Source organism: Sebastes fasciatus, chromosome 8 (genome assembly GCF_043250625.1).
Source record: "Sebastes fasciatus isolate fSebFas1 chromosome 8, fSebFas1.pri, whole genome shotgun sequence".
In the NCBI taxonomy this organism is placed as follows: Eukaryota; Metazoa; Chordata; class Actinopteri; order Perciformes; family Sebastidae; genus Sebastes; species Sebastes fasciatus.
The window spans coordinates 16,621,593-16,648,669 of record NC_133802.1 but is presented as its reverse complement, the minus strand read 5'-3'; the positions used below and the strand labels follow the sequence as shown (position 1 = coordinate 16,648,669).

Below are 27,077 nucleotides of genomic sequence, written 5' to 3'. Positions count from 1 at the left end.
ATATTAATATGAATATACCAATGCACCCAAAAACATCCTTTCATCAGCACTTTATCCAGGTCAGTAATCAGACTTCTAATGAAGAAATAATGAAACTAGAAATTACCACCGGCTGTACTCTGATGCTGTGACAGCACGCAAGGTGTGACTTTCAACTCCAGGGATGGCAGGCGTCACAGTTTGCCACGACAGATGGTCGGGGAGATTCGTCCCAATGGCGATTATGCAATAAAGTATGATTTCTCACTGTGCTGTACAAGGTTTTATGTTGGTCCAGCAGTATAAAGGCATCCTCTCTCTGTTGGCCCTGTTGCTGTGTGCTGGTCCACACTCCTACACCGTGTGTACCTATTGCCCCGAGGGAGTCGGTTAGCATTTACTTACCGTGAAGGTCTCCTGTGTGTCGTGGTGGCCTTGGCCGACCCTGAATGGGTCAGAAGGGACGGAGGAATTCACTCTGCTGCAGCATTTGGTGGAACTGAACACCTGTGCTACTTAAGGATAATGTTACCAGTTGCATCCAAACACCATCTTAGCTGTTGGAATCAGACTGAATATTTTCTGGATGCTGCCTAACAATAATTGGTGGAAGTTTGGCAGCCACAGCAGGACGAAATGTTTTCATATTTCACACTCAAATGCTTGGTTGAAAAGCAGAAGTGCCTTTTTTGAAGAAGAGGTTATTCTCAAGAGCATTTCTATTGGTCTAGAAAACTGAATTGTCTGAAGCCCTTGCAAAGAAGCAAAGTGGCTCAAATGTATGAATTGTAATGACTTAGAGTAACCTTTGGATTGATATTTACTTTATATTACATTGCACTTTCTCTGTTATACAATATTCAGCAGGCAGAAAGGGACAACTTGTAGGTTGTGAATTAGATTCAAATTGACACAATGATAAGTATGCATTGTACAGTAGCAGACTGAGGCATGCAACGTGCCCGAGCCTGAAACTTCTACCAGGCTTTAAGTAATCATCGGCTATAGTGAACCATGAATGACCATCTTTGGCAAACATTTTATTGGCGTGCGTGTTGAGTGGGGTTGCACATCAGTAAATCTGTATTCAGTTTAGAGTAAAACTTTATTAATGTACTAGTCACAAAACGTGTTTTACAAATGCACGTACCGTTTGAACTTTTGACCATATTCAGTTCCACGTTTCCACTCAGCATTGGTTGCTGTTGTTGCTGCATATTGATGTCAGGCTGTCTAATGAAGGAAGTGGATTGTGTACACTGTATGGGTGTGTCAAGTCACAGTTCAAACACATAAGGCTGCCAGCAAACACTGAAGGCACTGTACCACGGAGGGCAAGAAATGTTAGTTAGTTTTAATGTTAGTTATTGAGCAGGTGGGCACCGCATACACCCACATCTCTCGGCTATTTCTAAGGGACCGCTACAGTTGTATTTGCTCTGTTATTCTCCTCTAAACTGGACTTTGTATTGGAACAGCGTGTCGTCGCTCCGGCAAACATGATGTAACTCTCGTCGGTCACTGATTGGCCCTCGGGGCGGCATAAACTTTAGTTTCCCGGAGGAGCCTGTTGTACTCTGGACTTCACTTCACTGGAAGAATGGTGGACAAGATATGGAGGAAGAGTTGGCAGTTTATAGAGAATAGACGGTCTTTTCGCAATAAGCAGCCGTCTTGTAATACGGCAGAGTGTAAGAGTGAGTGAGTAACCTCCTTGTTGTTTTTTCACATTATCTGTGTAAGAGATAATCCGGCAAGCACAACGGATGACTGGATGTGTTTAATGTTTGGAGAGTGTTTACGTAGTGTATGGATTCTGTGAGTGTAGCAAAGCCAAATCTATGGCGGGCTGAGTAATTATTCCACAGATACGTACCAGGTATGGGGCGTATTAGGCAGCTGAATGAAATGTGGGTTTTACTGTTTTATAAAGTCGTAGAATCAATACTCATTTACACACACTCTGCAGTTCACTTCTGTAATCCCATATGTTTTTATATATTTCATAACAGAGACTATACTACTGACTATTTTAAGACTTTCTTTTTATAAAAGCTTAGGCCATAAATCCCTGAAGTTAAACTAGTTTTTGTTCTGACATTTCATAAGATGGAACAGAAATACAGCTGCGATTAACCTGATGATACTTTTATCTGACTCCAAAATTTAATTTTCGTTGTCTAATCTTCATAGCAAGGAAATGAAATCTCAAACCGCCCCTTTGCTCTCTTATTGCAGTGTGGAAGGGGATGGACGGCCCAATGAGAGTGGCCCTTCCCTGGATGGTGGAGCCGGCTATGGCCAGGGCCCGGTGACTCACGGCTCGGCCATCAGCCCCGACCGGTTTGACAGCCCGCTTTACAGCCACGGGGTCCAACCGGGGCCTCAGAGACCCCGTCGACCCAAGCTCCAGCACTCGCAGTCAATCCTCCGTAAGCAGGCCGAAGAGGAGGCCATCAAACGATCCCGCTCGCTCTCTGAGAGCTACGAGCTCTCTGCTGACCTCCAGGACAAACAGGTACTCCACAGTAGCCTTGCTGAATAGCTAGCTTTGGAGTTGGTCAAAGTTTCTTCACAAGACAGATTCAAAGTGTCATGAGACATTTTTAAAATTATGAATTGTGTGTGGGCTGCGTGAGATTGTTCTTGATACAAATAAAGCAGGAAAAGCTGTTGTTAGATTGCCACAGAGCCACTGACATCAGTGACATCCATGAGGTTGACTTTATAAACCATGTACAGCTATGAAAACTAAATTAAATATTCCATTGATGGCACAGTTTCACAGCTAATTTACTACGACTTCTCTCTAGGTGGAGATGCTGGAGCGTAAATATGGCGGACGATTCATAACCCGGCATGCGGCCCGCACCATCCAGACAGCCTTCCGCCAGTATCAGATGAACAAGAACTTTGAACGTCTCAGGAGCTCCATGTCTGAGAACCGCATGTCCAGACGCATCGTTCTGTCCAACATGAGGATGCAGCTCTCGTTCGAGGGCCCGGAGAAAGTGCACAGCTCCTACTTTGAAGGGAGGCAGGTGTCCATGACGGAGGACGGAACCCCGCTGTCCATGGTGCAGTCTGAATGTGGAGACATAGAGGTCCACCAGCAGGCCAACATGGCGTCTCACCCAGCCCCGCAGGGTGACCTGACCGATGCCATCACGGAGCTGGAGGACGCCTTTTCCAGGCAGGTCAAATCTCTGGCTGAGTCGATAGACGATGCACTGAACTGTCGCAGCCTTCAGGGGGACGAGGGTCCTGACCCAGAGGCCATGGGCTGCTCCAAGGCGGAGAGGGAAGTGCCCTATAAGGTGAAGTCCCACCGCAGGGCAGCTGGACGAATGCACGATGAAACGTTGGCGTCCTATAGCGATGTTACTCTGTTCATCGACGAGGAGGACATGTCCCCCTCTATTGCTCGGTTGAGGTCAGGGGACCAGCCCTCTAGCACAGAATCAGACTTGCGGTTGCGGTCGGTCAACTCCTCCTCCCAGGACTACTGGCCTATTGACCCCAAAGATGAGGGTCGTGACACAGACACGAGCTGCCGCAGCACTCCGTCTCTAGAGTGCCAAGAGCAGCGTCTTAGAATGGACCATCTTCCCTTGTTGACCATAGAACCTCCGAGTGACAGCTCCGCAGAGCTCAGCGACCGGTCTGAGCGCGGCTCCGTCAAACGGCCGCCTGTGTACGAACCGCACGGCCACATCGTGACGTCATCCCAGGCGAGTCCCAAACACATTTCCCACGGACCCCCACCACGAGCTTCCTCCCGTGACGACGACGCACCCCTGCGCCACCGCCACCGCCAGCTGGAAGGCCACTTAGCCATCAACGGCTCGGCCAACCGACAGAGCAAGTCCGAATCTGACTTCTCCGACGGGGACAACGACAGCATCAATAGCACATCCAACTCTAACGACACCATCAACTGCAGCTCCGAGTCCTCGTCGAGGGACAGCCTACGGGAGCAGACGCTCAGCAAGCAGACTTACCACAAGGAGACTCGCAACAGCTGGGACTCGCCCATCTTCAGTAATGATGTTATTCGCAAGAGATACTACCGCATCGGCCTGAATCTCTTCAACAAGTAGGTACTCTGTAGCCTGTTTGCAGTGATTAAGGGCCTGGTGATGTTAGAGAAGTGTCTTAGTTCCCTCACTGTGTGTTGTACTATAAACTATCAGCTGTATTAATATCAAATACAAAGATATTTTGAAAGATATTTGCTTTAAAGAAGAAATTAAGAGGACAGTTTAATTTGTCTGTAGTTTAGAGAATCAAATATGCCTTAAGAATACTTTCATACAAATTGTAGAAGACAAAATATGTATTTTCTCAGAATTCAAGATTAAACAGTAGCAGATTCTTCTCTCTAGTTTTTTTTTGTTATTTACCTGCATCTAAATGTTGGATTTCTCAGGAAGCCAGAAAAAGGCGTCCAGTACCTGACTGAGAGGGGATTCATCCCTGACACACCGGTCGGAGTGGCTCACTTCCTGCTGCAGAGGAAGGGACTGAGCAGGCAGATGATTGGAGAATTTCTCGGCAATCGACAGAAACAGTTCAACAGAGATGTCTTGGAGTAAGTATGATTCCCCCCGTCCTCCGTATGATTAGATAAAAGTGAGTGAAGGATCCTTGTGCACACTCAGACATAAACTAAAGTTATTAATAATGTACTAACACATCGGGGCCATTGCTATAGATAATGTAATAAAAAGAAAAGAGGGACAAACATGGCACAAAAACTCCTCTTCCATTGTAACATCCTCTTTTGTAAACACTGAAATACTGTATATGATCAAATCTGTAAGATATAAAAAAACTGGTGATGATCACACAACTGTTGTATACCACGTTTGTGTTAACATCTGTCCCCATGTGTTACCAGCTGTGTGGTAGATGAAATGGACTTCCAGAGCATGGAGCTGGACGAGGCTCTCAGGAAATTTCAGAACCACATCCGTGTTCAGGGTGAGGCCCAGAAGGTGGAGCGGCTCATCGAAGCCTTCAGGTTAGATCACACACGGACACATTTAGCATTTAAACAAAGCGAAGACAGACCAATAATTGCAAAGAAAACAAGCAATCCTGAGCCACTGATCATCAAAATCAATGATTGTGTTTTAGGAAAGACAGGTTATTGCTGCTGGGTTTCCTCTGAACTGTGTATGATACGTATTGGTACATGAAGAGAACCAGCTCTAGCTTTACTTCTGTTTTCTTCTGGCAGTGTTGAAACCATTTCCTCACTATGGGCACGACTGTGTCTTGTAATCTGAGTTTGGCTGTAAATTGAGATGGGTGATATATTATCTCTCCTGTCCCGTCTCGTGTCTCCAGCCAGCGCTACTGCATCTGTAACCCCACGGTGGTGCGGCAGTTCAGGAACCCTGACACCATCTTCATCCTGGCGTTCGCCATCATCCTCCTCAACACCGACATGTACAGCCCCAACGTCAAGCCTGAGAGGAAGATGAAGATGGAGGACTTCATCAAGAATTTAAGAGGTGACAAAACCAATAATGGATATGATCATATATTAAAATGTGCCACATGCATGATACACCCTTCGGACATCGACTAGTTGTATTATTTTCTCTCCTCACTCTCTTCACTAATCTGTGTGCCAGGTGTGGACGACGGGGAGGATATCCCCCGGGAGACTCTGGTCGGCATCTATGAGAGGATCCGTAAGCGCGAGCTCAAGACCAACGAAGACCACGTCTCGCAGGTGCAGAAGGTCGAGAAGCTCATCGTGGGAAAGAAACCAGTAAGTACTGTTTATTATCTGCTCTACAAAGTTCAAGAAAAGATCATTTTCAAGGCATGACATCAATCTGTGTGGCATCTTTGGCCTATATAAGATGTAGACATGAATGATAATTCAATCTGATAATTTATCGTCTTTCAATCGAATCATATTGGGATGTAATCATTGGTGATAAACAAATGCGTGGTCTAAATTATTAATTTTTTTCTCTATAATTTAATTTGAAACTGTTCATTTTGCACTAATTTAATGAGAAAATGCTCAGTGCTTTTTATTTTTTCAAGTATTTAATTCACACATGAGTATACAAAAATAGGCTTTACCATGTGGTTATTTCATATAGACTATTTATTTATTGAATTACTAGAAAACATGCTATATTGTGATATACTGTATATTGTTATTGAGATATTAAATTACCTGTATCGGAATAGAAGATTTTGCCATATCGCCCAGCCTATATAAACATTGTTGATTACTCTTTAATCAGTACTCACAGAGCTACAGTATATTTGCATAGAATGACTTTCTATAAATAAAAATGCCACTTTTCTCCTGTTCTACTGACTCCAAAATGTACTGAGTTCAAGTAATAGAAGGAACAGGAAGATTTAGAAAATCTGTTGTACCTTTGGGTATTGCTGTGTGAAAGGGGACACATGCCTGGGCTTAGACCTTCACGCTGGTGATTTTAACACACCCGGAGGCCTTGAGAGATGTCACCCAGCGCTGCAGTCCAATGAAAAATGGACACTTTCTGCTACCGTAGCACATTATAGTTCTCACTTAGTTTCAGATGGAGAAGTGGTTGAAACCAGCGGTTAATTTGGCGGCACAAGTTACAATAATCCATTGATTCACTTATCATTAGTCAGTTTATTTCTGTGTATGAATACTGAACCAGAGCTATTATCAAATTTAGTTCTGACTGCACTCCAGGGAGCAGCATGTCTACTTTATTCTGCAGGCAATGATGTCTCTTTCATGTGTGAAGGTTAAAAGTGTGATTAACCTATGCCGCTTCAGGGAGACACTCGTCTTTGTTTCAGCCGGTTTCCAGTGGGATGGAATCTCTTCAGCTCTGCCAGTAATAATTGCATGTATTGAAAAATGATCCCTCGTCACCATTTGGCTGCAAAATTAAAAGCTCAGGAGGACGCTCTGTAAAACACTTTAACATAAAAAAAACTACATTGGAGTTCCTCTCCGGGCTTCTAGGGGAGGATCTGTTTTCATTCCAACATCATTACAGACTCCCTCGAGTCCGGCAGCAGAGACAGATCGCCACCCTGTATACAGAGCCTATCTTCATGGCCACTTTAATAGGCTATAGGTGCACATTCTGCAAGGGCAAATCCTCATATGGGCTCATTAAATAAGCAGGAGAGATTCTATTTTCATGCTATCAGAGGCTAATAATCCTAACATAACAGCCGCATATGAACGTCCTCTTTGCCCTCTCTTTTTTAGATTGGATCGCTCCACCACGGCCTGGGATGTGTAAGTAGGCTAAATATCCATAAATCATACTATATTTGATCCTTTTTTCATTCATTATTTCACGGTATGTGCACAGGTGCCTGTCTCTGTCCCGGGACACTGCAGTTAATGCACATCAAACAGGTAGTTTTAGAGTCAGATTACCTAAAGAGGCAGAAACTTTTGCCCCCTGAAGCATCTCATCTGTCACTGCTGAACCCCAGAGACACTATCGACAGACATAAATTCTTAGGCGGCATTGAGCTGCAGTGTTTACACATTCTGTGCTCAGCGGGGTGTTCACCACTGCTGGGTGCATTTATTTAATTTAATGTATTTATTTATTTGACAGGGACAGTGCACAGCTTCTTAGCTGAGTTAGCTATAAGATCATTTACATCTGTAGTCCCTATGTGCCACACACACACACACACACACACACACACACACACACACACACACACACACACACACACACAAACACACACACACACACACGCCTCTCAGTCACAGAATATACTGTAGATCCCACATTTCTTTATTAGTTGTCATAATCTTTATGGGAGGAGCTATGCACTGATTTAGCACTAATAGTAGTAGTACATTATTTTGTACTTCATTCATTTTAATTATAAAGTACCACTGCCATGGTAAATACAGTACTTGTTTTGGACATGTTTTCTCGTATGTTAAGACTCCTCAAAGTTACATCAGTGCATGAAGTCAATTCTTATGCTTCATGGTATGTTACCAGTTCATTTCACTGGTGAAATAAACGTGATATGTATTCAAATGACGACATAAAAAACATCAATATTGTTTATTTGGATCTCATAAGTTGTTCCCTTAGCAACAACTACTTATCCTGAATTCCATTTTTAAAATATACGGTTTACAGGATAATGATTTTATCTGGGCTATCTTTTGTTTCTGCGGTAAATCGTCATGGTATTAGGTATGTTTAAAGCTTGTTATCGTCAACAATGTCTCAATACTCTATGATACAATACTTCCCTACCCTATAAATTGCTCTCAGCCCCAAGTCCATTCATTTCCAATATAGACATCAATCTTTAAAAACGAGTCACAACTAAAAACTTTAATTTTAAAAGAAGGCTAAATAATTTCTTAAAACAACTGGGCACTATATTTTTAAGTAAGCGTTACTCAATCAGGAAATCGTGCATTTGTTTGGGACTATTTTCAGATGCAGAATGGTATATGTGGGATCAATGTAAACTACAGTGCCCATAACTGATAGTATTAATAGGAATATGTCTTGGATTGGTCTGTTTTTCAGACAAAACAAGCTATTTAGATACTTTAGATAAATGTAACAGGATTATTTTCACTATTTTCTGATATTTTATAAACCAACCGAACAATCAATCAATTGATTAAATAATCAGCAGATTAATCAATGATGAAATAATTGTTAGTTGCAGCTCTAAACTGTAGTATCCAAAGTGTCACCACATCACCTCATACATCACTGTGAATGCAAAACACGTAGGAGGAGAAAACCCGTCATTATATTGGCTTTAAATTCTGCTCGGAGGTGACCTCTGTTCCTTGTTAGCTTTTGGACTGAGGCCATAATGACCTCTAAAGTGTTGGTGTCTTTGCCTTGTAGGTGCTGTCACTGCCCCATCGCCGGCTGGTGTGTTACTGCCGTCTGTTTGAAGTGCCAGATCCCAACAAGCTCCAGAAGCTGGGCCTGCATCAGCGGGAGATCTTCCTGTTCAACGACCTCCTCGTGGTAAAAGCCCTCTCCTGTCCTCTCCTTTCTTCTCCTCTCCTCTCTCCCTTCAGACCAACCCTTAAAATATCCTCTTTGCATGATTTTAGGTAACCAAGATCTTCCAAAAAAAGAAGAACTCGGTGACGTACAGCTTCAGACAGTCCTTCTCTCTGTACGGGATGCAAGTCATGCTGTTTGATAATCAGTGTGAGTGGCATTTCCTTTTATTCCGTCTTTATCCCTGTGGCGTGTTAGCCGACGGTGTTAACATCACGGGGTTTGATTCAGCACAGCAACGCATCCAGCAGTAATGATAGGCCAAACCAATGGGCTGTGACATTGTTTATACTCCCCAAACTTCACACAGATTCGCCCAATGTGTTTTAACTTGATCAATGGCCCTTGTGTGAATGTCTCTCCCTCTCTTTGCCGCTGCCCCAGATTACCCAAATGGAATCAGACTTACATCAGCGATACCAGGTGCTGACATCAAAGTCCTCATCAACTTCAATGCGCCCAACCCCCAGGACCGCAAGAAGTTCACAGACGACCTACGAGAGTCTATTGCCGAGGTCCAGGAAATGGAGAAATACAGAATAGAGTGTGAGCTGCCTTTTTTTTTTCCACCTCCCATCCCCCCTCTGAGTCTGTCTACCTCTGGCTGTGTAAAGTAGAAACAGGGCATGGTCCGCATTACTCAACTGCGGCACTTTACGAGGGAGAATGTTTACAGAGTTCACAGGATGGCTAACAGACGGGACAGCAGGGTTTTTTTTCTGGACGTTCAAAAAAGCAGGATGTTAGAAATGATGTAGATCAATAGAGGACGTTCATGAGTTTCGGACAGCGGAAAGGTGCATGAATACATTACAGAGAAGTTATAAAGTCGTTCCCTGGCCAGAGTGAGATGTTAAAACCGCTGCCACTTACCTCAGTCTTTCCTTGGCTCCTCTCCACAGCTGAGCTGGAGAAGCAGAAGGGGCTGGTGAGGCCCAGCATGTCGCAGAGCTCCGGTCTGAAGAAGGAAGCCGGCAACGGAAACATGAACCGCGCCAGTCTGGACGACACTTACGCCATGGGCGAGGGCCTGAAGAGGAGCGCCCTCAGCAGCTCCCTGCGAGACCTCTCCGAAGCAGGTACAGCCAAAACGTCTTTGTTTCTTTAACGGAAAAGTGCTCTCCTTCTGTCATCCAGCTCTCTGTGATGATATCAAGGGGGTAAAAAAATAGCAAAATGTTGTTTCACGGCACCATACATTGATTTTAGAGTTTAAATCCACTATGTACTGTAACTCACTCGTGATTGGATAGTTTGGTCTGAACGGTGTGTCCTTCAATGTTTAACCTCAACATACTTTAGAGAGACTTAAGATGTGCTCCACCTTATAATTCATAGACTGAATATGAGAAGAGGTTCATTGCTTAGAAATGCAGTTTTTCTAGATTGCCCCTGATCGTCTAGATAAGTTTATTTCTGAACATTTCCCTTCATGTTTTTATCGTCACTCTTTTTTTTTTTAACCTCGCACTTTTTGCACTCCTAAGTTTGTTTTACTCGAAGACATTTCATGATAATCTTATGTTTGATTCAAACATCATTTGCCATTTCCTCTCACATATATTTGTGAACCAAACAAATCAGTGCTGATGTGTAACCATTCTGAAGCAGATCAAGATTTTTACTTCCAGTCTTAATAGTCATTTCACATCCATGAATATCAGTGTTTAGCGCAGCCGCTCTGTCTCTGAAGCAAGAGTACATTTCATTCATTACAGATAACAGCTATGTGAAGTTATCGGGTGATTAACTTGATAACAAAATGAAATCCAGTTAGGGGTCTGCCTCACTGTTGGTAACAAGATACGCTTTGTTCTTATACCTCAATGGGAACTGATAGGTCAGTCAGTGGAGAAGTCTGTAGACGTCCCTCCTGTCTCCTGTGCTCTTCGGTGCAGGACGTGGCATGTTAGTGGGGTCATTTTTGTTAAGTGTTTTCTTTTCCTTTCCTGCCATACTCCCATTTCATGTGTATTTACTGTGTTATCTCCATACACATCAGGTATCTTCCTGTTTATGTGTGATTATTGGTCATGTATCATTGGCTGAGTGTGCCTAACAACGGCAAAAAGTGCTCTGTTCGCCCTCGGACCTGTATATGCCTGTACATCCCATGTTGCAACAACCACTGTATTGCTTTTGATGTGTCTCCTCCTTCGTGACTGTCACTGAGACTGGCTTTTCGCCAACCCCTTTTGAAAATCTACATCTTGTGACAACATTAACAAACAAGTTGTCATATTTTATCAAGTTAAAAAAAATCTGGGAAAATTTGGTTTTGGCATCAACCTTGTTTAAAGTTTTTCAAAATAGCCTGCAACCTTTTGGTAAAAACTTCCCTGTGGACATTTCCTTGGTCTATAAAAGACGTCCATTAGAAATGCATTCAAACTTTTCAGCAGTTCGAAGTGCGTTTTAAAACTTAAATCACTGAAATTTCAATATAGTTTCCAGGCTGCGTGAAGATGTGACTCCACAGTTAGCCACAGTACCACCTGTCACCCACCACCCCTCCCAGGCCTGAACGCGCTCTCCCCTTCCCCGCCCATATTTGGACCTTACTCACAGTCACAATCCACTGCACTGCCCCCCATTCGGGACTGGTGGGCGGCCTAAACGGTCTGTAGTCGATCCAGGAGTGCTGTCGATCTCTAATCTGTGGTATTGCATGTCTCGGGCAGGCAAGCGGGGGCGTCGCAGCAGTGCAGGATCACTAGACAGCAATATGGAAGTAAGTTGGAAGCAGCTGGTATCCAAGCTACTCTCTATGTGATGATGTGCACTGTGAAAACACACCATTTATTTTTTGGTCTTACACCTTCTTTGCTTCATAGACTCAGTCCATTTGTTTGGATCATTTATTTTTTCTTCCTGGGATGCCTTATGACCTGCTTGCCCCAGGTAGTGTGCATGCATGGGTTGCCTGCCTCTGATCCTGCCCCCCCCCCTTTTTTTGGAAGCCAGAGATCTCCTGTTTTGGTCATGTTATATGACCAATATACACCTTATCTTCAAACAAGCATGATTCTACTAATCCCTCCCCTTATCGCCTGTCTCTGTCTTTCATTCAATCACATCCAAGCGGTTTTCATTTGGTTCTTCTTCTTCTCTGTGGCAGGGTGGTAGCTCCGTGAGGCACTAGGAAACTGTACATCTGCAGCCCGTCTTTCTTTTTCCCCCTTATCCACAACTTCTCTTAAATGCTGTAAGGTTCAGGGAGGAACGTAGCCTTCATAGTCAGAGCTCTACTGTTACACGGACTCATAAAGATGTGGATTTCATTCATTCATCCCTCCCTCATTTCACGTGTCCATGAGTTCATGTGTTGGGTTGAAGTCTGGGACCCTGAAAATTTCATTCTGCTTTTAAAGGCGTCATGTGGTCTTTCTCCAGTCTTAGACAAAGCATGTGCCAAAAGGACAAGCTTTTATTTTAGGAGAATCCTAATCCATACATGGATAGTGTTAGCAGTGTTGGACCCAGAAATGGGAGGAAAAAGTGTCCAGGATGTTGTGAAGTCTGCACACAAGAGCTTAGTTCCTCCTGCCTTCTGACTTGTAGTTGAATGCTAATGTGTGTGGATGCTGAGTTTGCCTGTCACATCCTCTGCATGTGGAAACTATTATAACAAGTTGCATGTGTGACTCTTAAAGGGTTTGGCACACTGACTGCAATGAAGATGAAATGTTGTCTTTTTTACCCCTGTTGATGTCATTTGTTGATTTATGCTCCTAAATGGTGTTAATGTAATTACTCTTGTTACAGATTTTGCTGTTTCAGGCCAGTTAGCTCCTTTGATAATAGGCTCCCTTCATCTTGAAGCTGAAATATTCCTAGCGTTGCTGCTGCCCACCATGACAACATTTTTAGTTTCTCATTTGCATGCCCTGTAACATTTTGCTATCTGAAATGAGAAAAAAACGTGAATTCATCCTGCCGGCGCCTCGTAGCTGTAGTTCAGTAGCTGTTTGTGCAGTAGCGCTTGCACGGTGTCTGACGGGCATGCTGTTACCTTTTTTTCCTGCCTGCAGGGGTCCATCATTAGCAGTCCACACACGCGCCGGAGAGCCACCACGACACGTGAGGGCGCACCCCCCTGCGGCCAACCCTCCATCCCTAACTCGGCGTCGACTTCCATCCTTGGGTCGCTCTTTGGCAGCAAGCGAGGCAAACCGTCCTCCCAGAGCCACACCCCTTTCCCCGCGCCCGGTCAGCCCACTCTCATATCCCACAAGATCCACCCGACCAACCTGCACCACACAGCACAGGTAGCGCACACGGTGCAGCTCCACGGTCACCACTCCCAGTACTGCCAAGTCCCTCAGAACCCCCCGCCTTACAACCACCACCACCACTACCACCCGCCTCCCCACACGCAGTACCACCAGCACCCGGGCTACACCTCGCAGCAACACCCCCATTCACAGCACAGCCATTACAGCCAGCATTCCCATCACGCCTCGCACTCCCAGCACGCCCCTCACCACCACAGTCAGCAAGCGGGTTCGGCACCTGGCGGACCCAAACCTAAACACAGTGGCATCAGCACCGTAGTGTGATGCTCCTATAACGCAGAGAGGAGGGGACTTAACGAAGGAGGGACAATTGCTTACACCAAAGGGACTGACAGCGTAACTCTATGGCCTGTCCACTGTGTTTTACTGCTGCTGTGATGGGAACCAGTCACACGCAGTCACCTTTTTCACCTCCAGGTCCAACTAATATGCAGGATGGAAATTGGACTCAAATGTTCCACCAGGGGCCTTTACTAGTTTGCCTGACCATGGGCCTGGGCCCCATCAGGGTTTTTGCAAGGGGGGGGGTTCTGTACAGGAAGATGCTCTATGTTTTCCACACACACAACGCCGCCCGGCCGTGACGGCTGCAGAGATAACGTGTTCTCTCACCAAGCCGCTCCCCACTGCTTCATCCCTCTAATAGCCTGTCTTACCTTCACATAATCAGGAGGGAGAGACGACAGGAGACGAGAACATGGCTGACTGTTTCCTCCGTCACAACGATGGCATCATTTACTTGTGCACAGCCTTTTCAGAACTCTTTGGTTTTGCAGATCCCTAACCATCATATGAATGCAATTTGTCGTCGCCCTCCCGTAGAGCTCATTCGTAGTGGAGAACCTCGATATAATCATTTCACACTAACTGAAAATCAAAGGACAGGTAAACAACTGAGTCTCCGTCATCGTAGTTCTAGTGCTGTATTTACTGTAGATGACAGCTATATGTGTTGTCTCCTAGCTCTCATAAATAAATGTGCCAATTATTAATGCATAATCTATTTAGTCAAGACTTCATGTACAGTATATTGTGCGTAAAGTAATTTGTAAGATTATACTTACAATTATTATTATTATCAGCAAAATTGAATTTTTATCAGTATTATACTGACTCTGTGGTAACAGGATGAAGATCTGAAAGGAGTGAACTCCCATTCAGTCCGGCCTATAATAATATATAATGGAATTTTTTTGCCTTTCAAGTGGATCAGAAGCTTCTGGATGGCAGCTGTTGCATACGCGGGCCTCAAAAGGCTGAAGCCTCAAAGCAGACTTCAACTCTTATGAATGATAAACTGGGCTGGTTGGTTGTTTTAATCTCAGTTTACTGCTTAAACTGTAAAAAAAAAAAAAAAAAGTAATGAAGATTAAGTGTGAAAAGACATTTTAAAGGGGAACATCACCTAAATTAAGAATTCCAATTTGTTATTTCCATGGCCTAGGAAAGTTCAATCAATATGTGTGAACATGAGCTACTCTCTCTCAAAGCCAGAAACCAGAGAAGTAAGTCTCAAACTTGTGATGTGAATGTCATAGTGTATAAAGTGTGGAGCTGCTCCATAGACGCTGAATGGGAGGCTGATTTTTGTTTTGTTTTCTTTTATATACCCAAATGAGGTTTATTCTATTGTAGTGTTCTCAGTTGTGAAACAGAAAATGTTCCCATATGCTCAGAACATTCCCCTGGGTGCTCTCAGTGTCATCTAGAACATCTGCCCCATTCATCGTCTATGGAGCAGCTCCACACTTTATACTCTATGACATCACAAATTTGAGTTTTAGCACTCTAGTTTTGGGATTTGGGAGAGAGTTATTCATGTTTACTAATATTTTTTGGACTGTCTTAGACCATAGAAATAACATTTTGAAAATGGGCGTAGTTCCCCTTTAAATACACTAGGAGGCTCAGTTCAAATGTTACAGATGGACCCACAGGACGTGTTGTTGCCTTTAAGATATGCGACAGCTGCTCTCTTGACTCTTAACATCAAAAACACTTTTGAAATCTTCTTTTGCCTTGTTTAGTATATTTCTTTTATTCACCAACACGGTTTTGGCGAGTGACTAAAATCAGTTCTTACATAGTGAAGTATTTTTTTCTATCATATGTGCAATATCTTTGTACTGATTTTGTACATTAACAACAAGCAAAGCGTCCCACCAATTTGTGCGTTTTTTTTTCTTCTTTCCATGTTGCGTCATTATTTATTTATATTTGTTTTGGACCCCAGTCAGAGTCTTTCTCAGTAAATTAATGTGCGGCTGTCCTCGCGGTCTTATGAGAGGCACAGACTTGGAGTTCAGTGGAATGTCTTAGTGAGTGATTTTTGCATGTAATGTTATTAATGTGAGGCTATCCTCTGCACATTGTATAACAAATCAGTGTTACCATAGCAAGTTTAAGTGCAATCATGTTCAGAAAAACGCAGACTTGCACTGAGAGTGGAAGTCTGTTATCTTGTTGTCCAGGACGAGCTTCAGGTGAAAAATACAACTTTTTTCATTTAAGAATATATATAAATACTTACTTACACAGTTCACAGTGGAAAGAGGAATGTGTGTATATATTTTAATAAAAAGGAATAATGCTTCTCTTTGGGCTGAACAGAAATATTTTGCTGGATAAGCACATATGAAAGAACACTTTCATTTCTTTCAGGAAATGCAGTTATAATATACAAAATGCAAACTGAACAAAGGAACTGGGTCTATGTAAAGAATAACTTTCTACATCTTACAAATAAGAGTCTATTCTAGTGTGTAAATTAGTGACTGTTTGTCCCGATATTCAGGTTGTAAATGTATTTTAACATTCACAAAGAAAAACCATTGCCATAAGTCAGGCTTATTTTCACACATTTCTCCTCATGTGAAGGAAAGTTCAGAGGACAGACATATCATGGGACATTAATTGAATGTGTCTTTCCATTGATTTCATATTGTTTTGCTATAAATCTGAAATCTTGGGATGATGTAAAACCGAGGAATCTGTTTATTTTTGGTGTGTGTTGTAGTGCTTCAGATGTCTACAGTCATTGTTTGTGAGAAAGTACCCCAACGATGCACTGCATGGATCATCATGTGTCCTTTTCACTGTGAGCTGATGGGGGGGAAAAACAACATCGGCCTATACATTTTGACTTTTGGTTTTGATTGATTTGGTTGACGTGTTCTTGTTGCTCCATTTCAGGCTGGTAGTTATCGAAGCTCAGCATGCATTACATCAACAAAGCCATTGTGTAAATTACAAACATTGCACTTCTGTTGCTGAGGGCTTTCATCGTGTAAATACGGGACTGTGGTGTGCTAACGGATGAACTGCTTGGAAGGACGGTTTGTCTTTAAGAAGCTGTAAAGGGACCAAGACGGGGGGCGGGAGGGGTTAAAGCAGCTGTACATAATGTGTATATGATCAGTACTCTACTCTGATATCTGCAGTTAACACCAGGATGTACAGTATATACATCACCTCATAGATGGATTAGAGGGGTGGTATATGAATTTATCGATTGTCTCTGCCTCCAGCTGTTGTGAACGGACATTTGCTGTAGAAATCAGAAACAGACTGTTAGAAAGTTCGCTGCCATTTACATCCAGCTCTCTTTTCATACACACACACAGACAAAACACACACATCCTGCTGCAAGCTGTTCAGTCTGGCGTGAGACACATTTTAAAAAGAGGAAAAAGACAAGAATGGCCTCATTTCTATGTGCATTCTGTTTGTACAGTGAGTAGTGAGTCAGTAAGACCCCAGTTATTGTAAAACTTCAACTGTGACAATGTTGAGAACGCAAAATAAACAAATATATGACTTATGGTATGCATGTGTTGTTTTATTCAACTTTATTCCCTCCGTTTGTATAATGCATTTCACATTTGTGCCCTATCTTTAGGCTCCCATATCTTCCACTTCCAGGCTCACTTTCCATTACTTAGTGTTGCAGCATTTCCACTAGAGGGCATGCATTAAAGTGCTATAAAATGAAAAGGAAAATCTGTACCATTACACCACCTACAGGTGGAAAATGTACCTGCTACACGGTTAGTTCCTCAGGGTCAGCCAGTGGAAGTGATTGTCTTACCTCTCAGCTTTAACCCACTTTTTGTAAATTATCTTGGATGTATGTCCATTTCTACTTTGCAGCTCAGAGTTCCCATTAAGAAACATTTGCTCTTCAAGCTCATTCAGTATCTGGTTCTCAAAAATATCAAATTAAATTCACATGAAGCTGCACATGATCCCAGCTGTATTTTGCAGTATGTGCCCTCAGTACTGCAGTGGATGTCAGTAATAAACACTGAGTAGGAGAGCTTTGGGTAGCCCCCGCCTCTGTTTTTAATAGATAAACTCTTATCTCCTTAAAGCAGATGGATTTCCTTCATGTCAAATGCACCATAACCGTCAGTGTGTTCCTCACACTGACGTTGCGCCGGCCCACACTGCGATTATTCTGCAGTAGCAAAACAGGAATACTTTCAGTTCAGGAGAACTTTTGAAACGCTCTTAAAGCTCAAATGCAACATTGGACTCGAACAGTGAACATGTAATTACATTTTTAAGGATGACTGGCACCACAAGAAGTAACTTCCATGTGGGTATGACTCTAAAAGGTTTGTATTTTACATTCACTTTGTCATTTGGCTATATCTCAGTGATATTTAATATATTTCACCTCATAGATGTATTCACTTTTGGCATTAAAGGTCCCATATCGTGCTCATTTTCAGGTTCATACTTGTATTTTATGTTTCTACTAGAACATGTTTACATGCTGTAATGTTAAAAAAAACTTTATTTTCCTCATACTGTCTGCCTGAATATACTTGTATTTATCCTCTGTCTGAAATGCTCCGTTTTAGTGCATTTCAACGGAATTGCAACAGAATTGCGTTGCCTGGCAACAGTTTGGGTCCATGTTTACTTCCTGTCAGCTGATGTCATGAACATACACTGCAACCAGGTATAAACTGGGACACATTTAGAATGTTTACGTTTAAAACCGTGTAATGGTCTAAATATTGTATATTTGTGACATCACAAATGGACAGAAATCCTAACAGCTTGTTTCAAACGCACAATTTCTGAATACGGGCTCTGTGTATTTCTCTGTATATTGAGCGCTTCAATACTTTCACAGTATTTATAAAGCACTTAAACCTGCTTTATAATATAAAAGACATGAAAATCATACTTTTTACAATATGGGACCTTTAACAAATCAAAATTCTGAAGATGAACAGTTTTTGTTTGTTGCTTAATGTTAATCTTGTCCCAATACACAGCTTTATGGACACTGTCTGTTTTTCTCCAATATACAGTAACAACTTGCTGCACTGTAAGCACCCCCTCTGTTCCCATTATTATGCATTACAGTGCAAAATAACCTTTTCCTCATCCTGCAGGATGCTCTCTGGTTTAAGCTTAGCTGCCGTCCTCGTCTGGGCCACGTTAAGCGCACACACTACCGGTCAAGCCTGCCTGTGTTCAGCCCTCCTGCCTGCTGGTCTGCAGGTCAACTGCAGCTCTTTAAACCTGGTGGACCTGCCTCATCTTCCCCCAGACACCACAGAGCTCCATGTGCAGGACAACCAGCTCACCTCAGTGTCTCCAGGCCTCTTCGACAGACTGGTCGGTCTGAAAAAGGTCTCACTCTCTGGGAACCCCTTCCACTGTGACTGTAGGATCCAGTACCTGAGGAACTGGCTGCTGAGGAACAGGGCCGTCGTCTCCGAGGAGCCCACCTGTGTCAGTCCTAGCTCCGTGGCTCAGAGAGCCGTCGCTGAACTCAGTGATGACTACTTTTCTTCCTGTACCCCGGCAGGCTGCACCGGTGGGACTTACTATAACACTATGATGGGAGTGATGCTCTGCTGCCTCATTGTTCTGCTTCTGTGGAGCTTGAGACTAGCCAAAATGTCCACCTTCACTCTGTACATACATGAGAGACATTCAGGATTCAACGCCGACTCTTTGCGCTCACTGAGGCCCAAACACAGGAGGAGGCTGCACACCGCACAGTCAGAGGTCCGCGCCGATTCTCTCACTTGGACAGAAAATCCACTTCTCAACATGGAGCTACTGCCACAAGTACTGGATGTGTTGCACAAGAAGCACAATATAAAGATAAAGGCTACCTGAGGGACCTACTACAGTGGAATTACAAAAACACTCAAGGTGGCAAAAAAAGTTGAGGGCAATAACAAGGCAAAGGATTTCGTTTTTTTTTCCAATAAAGTTGTTTTTAACGCTAAACTGCTCTAGCCATGTCTCATGAGACTTCTTCTGGGTAACTGACATTTTTTTCTTGCACTGCAACCTAATGTTATTCTAGGAAATTTAACTCATGTACGCAGGAAATGCACCAGATAAATTATCCCCAAATGGGATAAGCGATTACAGATAATGGATGGATGGTTAAAGCTGCAGTTGGTAACTTTGAGCAAATATGATAAAAAGTTATTTTTATAAAACGGTCACTATATCCTGACAGTAGTGCATGAGAAAGATAATCTGAGAAAAAAAAATCATGTTCCTCTGTGTCCTCCGGTGCTCTTAATGGCATCTGCAAGATTTCACGTCGGCTGAAGGAAAACAACCAATCAGAGCTGAGGAGTCTCTACAGCAGCTGTCAATCACTGAACTCCGATCAAACTAGGCAGCGCTGATCAAATGTGAATCACTATTCTGTTACTGTAATGCCTATTTCTCACCTCAAATGTTTTCAGAAACATCTTGTAGTGTACTGTAGCACAACCAGTTTATCTTTACTATACACTTTTGGTTTCTCTATCAGGTGTGTAAATACCTAGCTGTTGAGTCATTGGCCAATCTGCGCCAACTCCCATTGCTTTCTTCAGTAACACTTGTGTCCCTAAGTGACTGTACATATTCAGAGAAACTCCTATGCTCCACCCACAAAGTACGTCGTCATGTTTACTAATAGAAAAGGGCTCTATTAGAGTGACCAATATCTTGACCATTTCTGATAGATCATATTTGATAGGAAATAAAACACAGACAGTTTGCACAACGTGTAACTATTCCTTGTATTTTCTTACGTTGAGGTATTTACAACGAGCGAAACACTACAAATGATCAAGTATGGAGCCGCAGACGCTTTTTTGATTGGAATTTTACTTGTATCTAAATAAATGTCTAGATATCTTTTCTTTCTGGAATTAAAATATGAAAGCATAAAAAGGAATTCCTACATTACAATGAACAGGTTATGGCAGGAAGATATGGTAACATTTAACAAAGATGAAAGTCTCTGGTCTGTGCAAATACTGGTCAAGGCTCTCACAACTAGACAGAATGCAGACAGACAGTACAATTAGAGGACGACAGGCCTACTGCACATCACACTGTTGTTTTTACAGTACAAGTATTACTCTCATATTCATGCATAGATTCTCCAGGATAAATGAGTAAACAAAATGCAATAATAAAAAGTCACCTTGAGAATAAAGGGCAACCGTTATCTGAATATGCTTCTTAAAAACACTGGTAAATTCTTGTAATAAATATATGATGATTTCAGGATTTGCAATTATCTAAAACGTTACTATCATCTAAAAAAATACTTAGTAGGGTCAAATAAGGCGGTTCCTTAAATGTCTCAAAACAGGTAATTAAAGACGATCACAAAAACAATAGAAAAGAGCGGTTGACAGTAACAGTTACATGATTCTCTAAAGTTTGTCTCAATGTTGAAAGTTTAGAAGATGACACATATTTTTGTCAAAGCCCTGCCGGGTGGTGAAACAATGTCCACAGTGTTCGGCTCCTACAGGTGTATACATTAAGTGGTATAGCCAGTTTAATGCTCCACCTCCCCCCCCCTCTATAGGACCACTGTCGCCTCAACTCTTCTGAGGCACAAACTTCTCCTGCTCAAAGATGCGGTCGACAGCTTCCGCCACGTCCTGCACAATGTGGTCCGGCTCCACCAGCGCCGGGTCGAACCTGAAGTCCCGGTGCCCGTGGAACACGGTCTCTTTGATGCAGTGACTCGCATCGGACGGCACCTCAACGTTGGGGTTGTAGACCCCTGTGCAGACGAGGAGAGACTTACAGGAAGTGGCAGAGGGCAGCGCCAGCTCGCTCTCCCACAGATTGTCGCTCTCCTCCTCCTGGGGCACCGCAGTGGTAGAACCCGTGGCGGAGACCATCTTAGCAACGGCTTTGGGGTTCTTTCTAGCGACTCTCTCCTCCAGGTAACGGTTGTATAGATTGGCGCCGTAGATGTCAGTCATAAGGTTATCCCTGAGAGTGCAGAAGGGAGATTATTCATTGCCTCAGGCAGTAGCCTAGATACTGAAACGTACAAGAATGTGTTTTTCACAGAAGACATTTTGACTTTTCACAAAAGAAAAGCCCAGATGTAAATAATGAAATTAACGATGGCTGAAGCTGCTTTTATTTCAGGTTCCTGGTATGGTGCATGCTGGCTCACTTGGTGCCTTCAAATGAGGTCGTGTTTACCGTGTTTATCGTTTTTACCGTGTTTACCGTGTTCACGAGAAGAGTCCATATGAACACCCCCCCCTCCCAATGTGGTATTCACAAGCTCACAAGTGGAAAGAGTTCACGAGTTGTGACGTGTTTGTTGACGTTGTCAGAAATGGCGGAGGCCTTGGAAGTTCATTTTTCGGTACATAATAAGTTAACATATCGTAATTTTAGTCGTATATTGTAATTCTTCCTAATGTTATAATAGGTCTGAGGAAAATGTTGATATTCCCAACGACCAAATCTTTGTCTTCTGCCATTATGCCTTTGCATTTACTGCATTATGTTACACCCTTGCTAGCTTGCTAAATTGTTAGGCTCTGTTGCTTCTAGACGCCGACAGTAACGTTGATATTGCCGTTGCTTAGAAGCGGTGTTCTTCACGACTTAACCACCTGAATGCCAAGCATATTGTGTACACGACTTCCCATGTTGTCATTTCATTTGAAGGTCTACCGACAGAGCCGCCGTCAGTGTTGTTAGTAACACCTTTGCTTTTCCAACAAGAGGAAATGTCTGCTGTGAAAAAGGCTTCATAAAGCAATTACTGTAGCAAGACAGCAGCAACAACCGCGACAAAAAAAGTTGAAGTGAAACTTGCAAGTTCTGAAATTGAAGGTATGTTCACTAATCACACGCTTGCAGGCAGTTGAAAGAGAGGAGTTCTGTGTTTTCATATGATGTTTCTCACCAGATTATTGGGCAACGCATCAGCAACTTTCAGTTTAGTAAACTTGAAAGGTTAAAATGTGAGCACACGCGCTTTCAATAACCGGTAACTAAAAGTCAGGCGAGGTTAACTAAATGCTGGTATGCAGTACTCGTTCCTGCTTTCTGCATCTAGTCATTACTTACATGTGCACACACCCTTTTCACAGCAGCCATTGTGACGTGCCATTGCAGGGTCATTGCAGGGTAAACACAGGTGTGATTAATAGCAATAATTATGGGATGGCTGTGACACACTAAACAGGCTATAATTCTTTTTTATCAGTTACACATGTGTCTACCCAGCTAGGACATCGAAAGCGTCGAAAGTGCTGAAGTTAAAAGGGCTGTGTCAAAAATGAATTCAGGTCATCGCCTCCTTAGTTTATACCATATTCTAGTAACTACATTTGCATTACAGAGAAAAGCCTTGGTGTCTCACCCTATAGCGTAAAGGGAAGTGACAGGAAGTTTCCATTGCCTCTCCATGGCCTGGCTTCTGATGAGGTACTCTGCAAAGTGGTAAGTCAGCTCGCTGGGTTTCCCCATGAGCGCCTCGTACTTCAGGTCTTTGCCTGTTATCTTCTTATAAATGCTCTCTAGGCATACAAGAAACGTCCCATGGCCAAACCTGAGCCAAAATGGAAGACAAAGAGATATATTTATTATTTACATTTGGCAGCTTCAAAGACTTCGAAGTACTTTAGTTGCTGATGCTCATTAGCAATTAAAGCAACAGTAGGTATAAATGGAGCAAATATGATTTAAAAAAGTTATTTTTTATAAAACAGTCACTATATCCTGACAGAAGTGCATGAGACAGGTAATGTGAACCAAATCAGGTGCCTCTGTGTCCTCTGGTGTCCTCCGGTGCTCCTAATGGCATCTGCAAGATTTCACAGACCGGAGGAAAATAACCAATCACAGCTGAGCTGGAGCCTATGTTTTCAGAAACACCAAGCACCGCCCACCAGCAAACCTTCTCATTTTACAGCTAAACAGTACACTACAAGATGTTTCTGAAAACATTTGAGGCGAGAAATAGGCATTACAGTAACAGAATATTGATTCATATTTGATCAGCGCTGCCTAGTTTGACCATTTGATCAGTTTGCGAGTGATTGACAGCTGCCTCTGTTGAATGAACAGCCAATAGAAACGCTCTCTATCTCTCAGAAATGACCTGTTATTGGTCAAAGTCTCACGTCACAGGATTAGATTTCTTAAAGCCTGTAAACAGAGCCATGAGGAGGAGCAGAAGTCTAGTTTTCTCTCAGATCACTTGAATTACAATATGCCGAAAGGTTATTATGGAATTTTTGCCCAATGATGCCAAAGATATTCTGTCAACTGCAGGTTTAATGTTAATTGTAATAAATGAAATCCTTCTTTTAAATATTCTGTGACTTCACTGGTTACCGTGGAGAATGTGCCTCAGCCATCCACATGAGGTCCATGTTGCAGGCCAGCAGGGGGAGGTGAGGCATCTTCTGGGTTTGGTGAACACTGCTGAGGTTTCCGTTGGTCAACAAAATGTCATTTATCAGCTGCAGGTTGGTCTCCCATCGAATCGGCTCCCCGAACAGAACCACGGCTGTATGTGGGATTAAAAAATGCATATAAAATAATCTGATGTATCATTAAAATAAAAAATCTGACAAATACTGACAGCTGATAAGAGGTTCAAGTTCTCACCTTCAACCTTAGGGAGGTTGCCAACAGGACTGGACTGTAATGAAAGAAGATACTAAACATGTGCTGTTGTATATGACTAAAGAAACGTTATCTATAATGGACATCCAATTTCTGCCCCAGATTTCATGACCTCACCGGCAGTTTGGGTCTCCTATTGTGATCCACCATGTCCAGCAGTGGGAAGGATTCCCTCAGCATATCAACACTGATGACGTTCTTAAAGCCCACGCTAAAGACACAGCGTTAAGGACAAATGAAGTGAGTATTATTCTAACTTAATTCAATTTGGATCGCAAACAGAAAACATAAGAATAAAGCAAGACTCCAGGATACTTTTTAGCGATTTCCAGGACGGGTCCCTGTCCTGACACCAGCACACACTTGTCATGAAACTTCTTAAACATCCTCAGGGGACTATGGGACATGATGACTTGATCTTGTGTGATCTGGAAATAGATGAAGTGTCAGGAGAGGTTAATAGCAGAGCTGACAGGGGACATTCAACGTATAATAAAACAGTCATGAAGCCTCTATAGCAGTTTCTCTCAACTCACGGGTACTCCCAGGATGTGAGAGAGTTGGTCCGCTTTTGTTTGTCGGAGGCAATTCCCTGCATTTGTGACAAAAACAACTGGCACCACAAATTGTCCCTGAGAGTCGAGCAACTTCTCGAACGCCTTTTTTGCAGCGGGGATTGGCATCCTTCCCCGGACAAGCACGCCATCAATGTCAAACAACAGCCCAAAGCTTGGCTGTGGCTGCAGAATAGGAGGACAAAAACAGGTTAATCAGACAAATCGCTGGCAGTATTGTTGTTGTTTTTTACACGTAGAAAAATAAGCAACACAACATGGATAAAGGGGGGCAACATGTCTGGTCATGTCATGGTCATGATCTAATTTGGGGTGGAATAATGGGTGATAATGAATGATGAGCAAACAGTGAAATTTGTAACACTGCACAAAATCATTTCCACATAAAATGCCATTTTTAAAGCAGCAAAGGGTAGAAATGGAGCAAATATGATTAAAAAAAGTATTTTTTATAAAACGGTCACTATATCCTGACAGTAGTACAGATTTCACAGACCGGAGGAAAACAACCAATCAGAGCTGAGCTGGAGCCTGCTGTCTCTGAGCAGCTGTCAATCACTCTCAAACTCCGATCAAGCGGTCAAACTAGACAGCGCTTATCAAATATTAATCAATATTCTGTTACTGTAATGCCTATTTCTCACCTCAAATGTTTTCAGAAACATCTTATTGTGTACTGTTGTTAACTGTAAAATGAGGTTTGTAACCCGGCAGCCATGTTGAGATCAGTTGAGGAAACACCAAGCAGCGCCCACCAGCCAGAGCACAGCCAATAGGAACGCTCAATAGGAACGCTCCTTCTCTGAAACGACCTGTGATTGGTCAAAGTCTCCCCATTACCAGCTAGATTCTTTAAAGCCTGAAAACAGAGCCAAGAGGAGGTGCCAAGTCTAGTTATCTCTCAGAATTACAATATGCTTTTACAATTATGAAAGGTTATTATGGATTTTTTTGCCAAATTATGCCCCAAAACTTTCTGCCTACTGAAGCTTTAAATTACTTTAAATGACTTTCCACACATCATAGTGTATTTCTAATAACATATTAGGGATGACATATGGGCCCTTTATTATTTTGGGGCAGCGACAGAAAATCCACAGCATGAGGTTGACACAGCAGTATATAAAGCCTATATAGGGGTATTTGGTTACATTATATATAGTATATAAAGCAGTATATAAAGCCTATATAGGGGTATTTGGTTACATTATATATAGTATATAAAGCAGTATATAAAGCCTATATAGGGGTATTTGGTTACATTATATATAGTATATAAATCAGTATATAAAGCCTATATAGGGGTATTTGGTTACATTATATAGAGCCTATATATAGTATATAAAGCAGTATATAAAGCCTATATAGGGGTATTTGGTTAGTGTTAGCACATAGTCTTAAAGCTATCCAAACAGATATGTAAAAAGGTTATTATTGTCAATGTGTAGGCTACTGGGGCCTGAAACAACAAGCAGGAACACAATGTGTCCGCGGTTGTTTTTCTCATGAGGGAAACCACAGCAGGCTACATCTGCTGCTGTTATTCTCCCTGATGTTTGTTTCATCCTCAGCCAGCCAGCGCGTCTGACACATCTGTACAAAAGTTGCATGCAACACATGTATGTATGCAACGTGGCTCTCTGATTACATTTAAACAAACCAACAAAAAAAATCAGAAACAACTACTTGTCAATAATTTGCAATCTGAGCCTGAGGCAGCAGCAGCAGCAGCAACAGCTCCAAACACCACCACCACCGTACCTTGCTATTAGACTGAGTTCCGCAAAAGCCGCACCGAGAACCGACAATCCCAGCTTTGCGTCTGGCTTGACGGTTACTCAGGGTGCACAGGCCCCGGTAAAACTGCAGGAGTCCCTTCATCTCCCTTTTGTTTTAAAAAAAGAGATTAAAAAAATATGTAAATTAAAACGAAACCGGCATGAATGGAGAAGAGAGAGCCGGGCTCGGTCCGGCCGCGCTGGCTCCAAAGAGGCTGATCGGCTTGTTTTTCTCGCCTGCAATTTGACTGGGCGAGACCGGGATGACGACATATGAGGAGGAAGAGGAGGAGGAGGAGGAGGGGTCTCCTGCTGCATCTCTGCCGGAAGGAGACGTGAAAGAGCTGCATCTGCACCAAACACCAAGCCCCCGCTGCCATTTTAGACTCCGAGGTGGAGCTTTTGTGCTCCTTTAGACGCACATGGATGCAGAAACACACGAGAGCGCATTGA

General features: G+C 42.9%; 3 protein-coding genes across 17 annotated transcripts in view; 2 read left to right on the top strand and 1 right to left on the bottom strand.

Moving 5' to 3' along the window:
- iqsec1a (IQ motif and Sec7 domain ArfGEF 1a) overlaps positions 1 to 17,158 on the top strand; it is a 100,889-nt gene extending 83,731 nt beyond the window's left edge. For 8 of the 13 annotated variants that reach the window (XM_074643844.1, XM_074643843.1, XM_074643842.1 and 5 more), the window contains 13 exons: positions 2,218 to 2,497; positions 2,793 to 4,075; positions 4,409 to 4,570; positions 4,880 to 5,002; positions 5,332 to 5,498; positions 5,622 to 5,761; positions 7,232 to 7,261; positions 8,874 to 8,999; positions 9,089 to 9,188; positions 9,423 to 9,584; positions 9,941 to 10,117; positions 11,720 to 11,769; positions 13,070 to 17,158. In XM_074643844.1, the coding sequence (XP_074499945.1) occupies positions 2,218 to 2,497; positions 2,793 to 4,075; positions 4,409 to 4,570; positions 4,880 to 5,002; positions 5,332 to 5,498; positions 5,622 to 5,761; positions 7,232 to 7,261; positions 8,874 to 8,999; positions 9,089 to 9,188; positions 9,423 to 9,584; positions 9,941 to 10,117; positions 11,720 to 11,769; positions 13,070 to 13,597 (3,328 nt within the window). In that variant the 3' untranslated portion in view covers positions 13,598 to 17,158. Of the gene's footprint in view, positions 1 to 1,269; positions 1,681 to 2,217; positions 2,498 to 2,792; positions 4,076 to 4,408; positions 4,571 to 4,879; positions 5,003 to 5,331; positions 5,499 to 5,621; positions 5,762 to 7,231; positions 7,262 to 8,873; positions 9,000 to 9,088; positions 9,189 to 9,422; positions 9,585 to 9,940; positions 10,118 to 11,719; positions 11,770 to 13,069 lie in introns of those variants that run through there. The other 5 variants (XM_074643851.1, XM_074643846.1, XM_074643855.1 and 2 more) reach the window with 5 other exon arrangements.
- Positions 9,989 to 20,260, top strand: gp9 (glycoprotein IX platelet). 2 transcript variants are annotated; one of them, XM_074643865.1, is made up of 2 exons: positions 9,989 to 10,117; positions 18,742 to 20,260. In XM_074643865.1, the coding sequence occupies exon 2, from the start codon at positions 18,743 to 18,745 to the stop codon at positions 19,475 to 19,477; it is 735 nt and encodes a 244-aa protein (XP_074499966.1). In that variant the 5' UTR covers positions 9,989 to 10,117; position 18,742; the 3' UTR covers positions 19,478 to 20,260. The 2 variants fall into 2 exon arrangements, with proteins under 2 accessions (XP_074499966.1, XP_074499965.1); XM_074643864.1 differs by lacking the exon at positions 9,989 to 10,117 and adding an exon at positions 17,308 to 17,949.
- Positions 20,261 to 20,366: 106 nt separating this feature from the next.
- LOC141772642 (haloacid dehalogenase-like hydrolase domain-containing 5) lies at positions 20,367 to 26,898 on the bottom strand. Of its 2 annotated transcripts, XM_074643863.1 has the most exons (9): positions 26,608 to 26,885; positions 25,491 to 25,705; positions 24,808 to 25,011; positions 24,587 to 24,699; positions 24,389 to 24,482; positions 24,254 to 24,287; positions 23,978 to 24,152; positions 23,001 to 23,189; positions 20,367 to 21,604 (listed from the first exon to the last, which is right to left on the bottom strand). In XM_074643863.1, exons 2-9 carry the CDS (start codon positions 25,509 to 25,511, stop codon positions 21,202 to 21,204), a joined length of 1,233 nt encoding a protein of 410 aa, XP_074499964.1. In that variant the 5' UTR covers positions 25,512 to 25,705; positions 26,608 to 26,885; the 3' UTR covers positions 20,367 to 21,201. The 2 variants fall into 2 exon arrangements, with proteins under 2 accessions (XP_074499964.1, XP_074499962.1); XM_074643861.1 differs by lacking the exon at positions 25,491 to 25,705 and having other exon boundaries at positions 26,608 to 26,898.
- Positions 26,899 to 27,077: the final 179 nt, after the last annotated feature.